Here is a 3,697-nt window from a genome sequence, read left to right as displayed (position 1 = left end):
GCGGCGGAAACAGAGGCAGCAGTGAAGGTCTGGTAAGTGCTCTTTTCTGCTGCCTTGTATTTTCACAACTACAAAGGCTGTCTGGGCATGCTGGGAGTTGTAGTTTTGCAACAACTGGAGACACACTGGGAAACACTGTCTGTTTCCTAACGCAGGGTTTCCCAACCCGTGTGCCTCCAGCTGTTGCAAAACCACAACTCCCAGCATGCACTGACAAGACCATGCATGCTGGGAGTTGTAGTTTTGCCACAGCTGAAGGTACACTTGTGCGGAAACATTGCGGTAGTCTGTTACCTAACTTAGTGTTTCCCAACCAGCTGTTGCCTAATTACAACTCCCGACATGCATGGTCTGTCAGTGCACGGTGGGAGTTGTAGTTTTGCAACAGCTGGAGGTTTGCCTCTCCCCCCTTTAATAAGTGGTACAGTGAGCATTTACACCCCACAGGTGTCTGACTGTTTGTTTGTACAATGTAATTTTTCATTTGCACAGCCCACTGTTCCAAAGATCCAGTGGGGTGTAAGTGCTCACTGCGCCCCTTATTAAATTCTGTCAAAACGTGATGTGATTCCAGCCTAATACACGTGTTTTACCAGTAAATGTCCATTCTGATTGGTCGGATCTTCCAGCCATTGACACGTTTCACAGATCTGGACTGTCCGTACATTGTATGTTGTGTCTGGTTTATAGTTACAATTAGAGATCGACCGATTATCGATTTGGCCGATATTCACTATTTTGGACATTATCGGTTTGGCCGATATTATCGTCCGATATTCACGATTTTGGACATTATCGGTATCGGCAATTACCTTGCCGATAACGCCCCGCCATGGCCAGAGACCGCCGCTGCCCCGTTGCCTCCCCCATCCCCGGTTTTATAATTACCTGTCCGCGCTACTTCTGGCTCCTGCGGCGTCCTGCGCGCTGCACTGCGCAGCGCAATGACGAGTGACGTCACCGTCGGTGCGCACAGTGACAGCTCAGGACGCCGCCAGAGCCAGAAGTAGCGCGGACCCCGGGAACAGGTAATTATAAAACCGGGGATGGGGGAGGCAACGGGGCAGCGGCGGTGGTGGTTGGACTATGGAGGACCCCCGGACAGGCAGGGGGAGAGAAGCGGGTGGCGGCGGTCTCTGGCCCCGCAAAAGCCGCTGCAGTTCATTGATTTAAAGGGCCCGCTTTAAATCATTGCTCTGCAGCGGCTTCTGCGGGGCCGCGGGAAATAGCCGATAACTTATACCGGAATATCGGTATAAGTTATCGGCTATCGGCCTGAAAGGTCACAGATTATCGGTATCGGCCGTAAAAAATCGTTATATTGGTCGATACCTAGTTACAATGGTTCAGACAAGACCATTGTATGTTGAAACTACTGTATGTTGAGTGATCACTGTATAATCTCTGACAGAGTTAAAGCAAATTGTATTTGTCCTCAGGAAACATTCACTAGAGCAAAGAATTGGGTGAAGGAACTACAGAGACAGGCGAGCCCAAATATCGTAATCGCCTTGTCTGGAAATAAGGCCGACCTTTCCAGTAAAAGAGCCGTAGAATTCCAGGTGAGCCTTTTACGTCTAATATTGGTTACTGGTCAGTCGTAGAGGCTTTTATTAATTTTATTACCATTCTAACTGCAGGAAGCGCAAGCGTATGCCGAGGACAACAGCCTGCTCTTCATGGAGACGTCCGCTAAAACCGCCATGAATGTCAATGAAATCTTTATGGCCATAGGTAAATACAACAGGTGCCACTTACATACCAACCGGACCTTCCTGCTAATGGCAGACATCAGCAATTGCGCTGATTTTCCACCATTAACCCTTTAGCTGCAGTGATCCGTGATGATCACAGCATCTAGAGCAGTTGCAGGTCTTCGTGGATTCTCGTCAGACCACCCACAGAGTGATCATGAAGTCAAGATGGTGGCCGGACGTCTCTTACCCTCCTCTGTGCCACTCACAGGGGGATCTTCAGGCAGGCTATACACGTAGATATCCTTTGTACTGATCAGTGCTATGCCATTGCATAGCAGTAAACAGTAATAGCAATCTAAAGATTGGTATAAATAGGAACCCTAATGGAGACTTAAAGGAGTATTCCGCGGAAAACATCTTATCCTGTATCCAAAGGATAGAGGATAAGATGTCTGATCGCGGGGGACCCCCGCAATCTTCGGCGCAGCACCCCAGTCATCCGTGCACGAAGCGAACGCCACTCCGTGCCAGATGACTGGTGACTACAGCCATCACGCCCTCTCCCATAGACATGAATGGAGGGGTGTGGCATGAAACACGAAAGCTCCAAGCTTCCATGTTCCGGACGCTGCCGGCCCGGAGATCTCGGGGGTCCCGCCACTGGAGACCTTTGGATAGGGGATAAGTAGCCTTTTTTGGTGGGGTACTCCGGTGGAAACATTTATTAATTTTTTTCTTTTTTTAAATGAACTGGTGCCAGAAATTTAAACAGGTTTGTAAATAACTTCTATTAAAAAAAATCTTGACCCTTCCAGTGCTTATTAGCAGCTGTATGCTACAGAGGAAATTCTTTTTCTTTTTTCATTTCTTTTGTCTTGTCCACAGTGCTCTCTGCTGACACCTCTGTCCGTGTCAGGAACTGTCCAGAGCAAGAGAAAATCCCCATAGCAAACTTATGCTGATCTGGACAGTTCCTGACACGGACAGAAGTGTCAGCAGAGAGCATTGGGGACAAGACAAAAAAGAAATTCAAACAGAATAGAATTTCCTCTGTAGCATACAGCTGCTAATAAGTACTGAAAGGATAAAGATTTTTTTTTTTTTTTTATAGAAGCAATTTACAAATCTGTTTACCTTTCTGGCACCTGTTCATTTAAAAAAAAAAAAAAAAAAATTTCCATCGTAGTACCCCTTTAAATTGTAATACGTATTGCGCAATTAAAGGAACAATAAACTAATAATTTCGCTCTTTTTAACCTTTTAGCCAAGAAACTGCCGAAGAACGAGCCACAAAGTGCACAAGGCGCCCCCGGAAGAAACAGAGGGGTGGACCTCCAAGAAAGTAGCCCCCCCGCTAGGAGCCAGTGCTGCAGCAACTGAGTTACGTGCGCATCCATTTCCACCACCGTGTCCTTCCTCCATGGTTCATCACCTGGTGGTGAACAGAGAGGAACCAAAACATAGAAAATTACAATTACAAAAAAAACAACAAAAACAACAAAAACATCAAATTTAAAGAGAAAAAAATAATTTACCAACAAAGAGATGAGACTGGAAATCCACTTTGAGCCTAATGAATACTTAGCCCCCTGCAGAATCAGAGCATCCACCGTGATTCTGGAGGGGCTAACACCGGGGGGCGCTGTGACTTTTTATCATCATTACCACCACTCCAGCTTCTTGATTGATCGGCGTCCAGATGGATATCTCATTCCACCTGCACTTTTTTCTTTTTTCCTTGTATAAATACTAATTAAATTTTTAAGTCTTAAGTCACTTTTAATATATATTATAAATATATAAATATGAACTATGATCCGATTCAACCTCCTCCGATTTCCCTCCATTTCTCCCTTTTTTTTTTTTTTTCTTTTTGTGGGCTCGGTGGCGGCTGAGTGAAGGGAAGGGGGGGGGGGGGTGCGGTTTCGCTTTAGTTCACACGCGGGACATGCGTGACGCTTCTAATGAAATCCTGATGCGCTCCTTGTTCATGAAATCAT

General features: G+C 46.1%; 1 protein-coding gene across 1 annotated transcript in view; it reads left to right on the top strand.

Annotated features, from left to right (window-relative positions):
- Nucleotides 1-3,171, top strand: part of RAB5C (RAB5C, member RAS oncogene family) — a 36,423-nt gene extending 33,252 nt beyond the window's left edge. The window contains exons 4-6 of the mRNA XM_056549170.1: nt 1,440-1,562; nt 1,641-1,734; nt 2,962-3,171. Coding sequence (XP_056405145.1) covers nt 1,440-1,562; nt 1,641-1,734; nt 2,962-3,077 — 333 coding nt within the window. The 3' untranslated portion in view covers nt 3,078-3,171. The remainder of the gene's footprint in view (nt 1-1,439; nt 1,563-1,640; nt 1,735-2,961) is intronic.
- The last annotated feature ends 526 nt before the right edge of the window (nt 3,172-3,697 follow it).

Source organism: Hyla sarda, chromosome 12 (assembly GCF_029499605.1).
Source record: "Hyla sarda isolate aHylSar1 chromosome 12, aHylSar1.hap1, whole genome shotgun sequence".
NCBI classification, from domain to species: Eukaryota; Metazoa; Chordata; class Amphibia; order Anura; family Hylidae; genus Hyla; species Hyla sarda.
The sequence above is the reverse complement of the archived record's forward strand: the minus strand, read 5'-3'. Positions and strand labels throughout refer to the sequence as shown.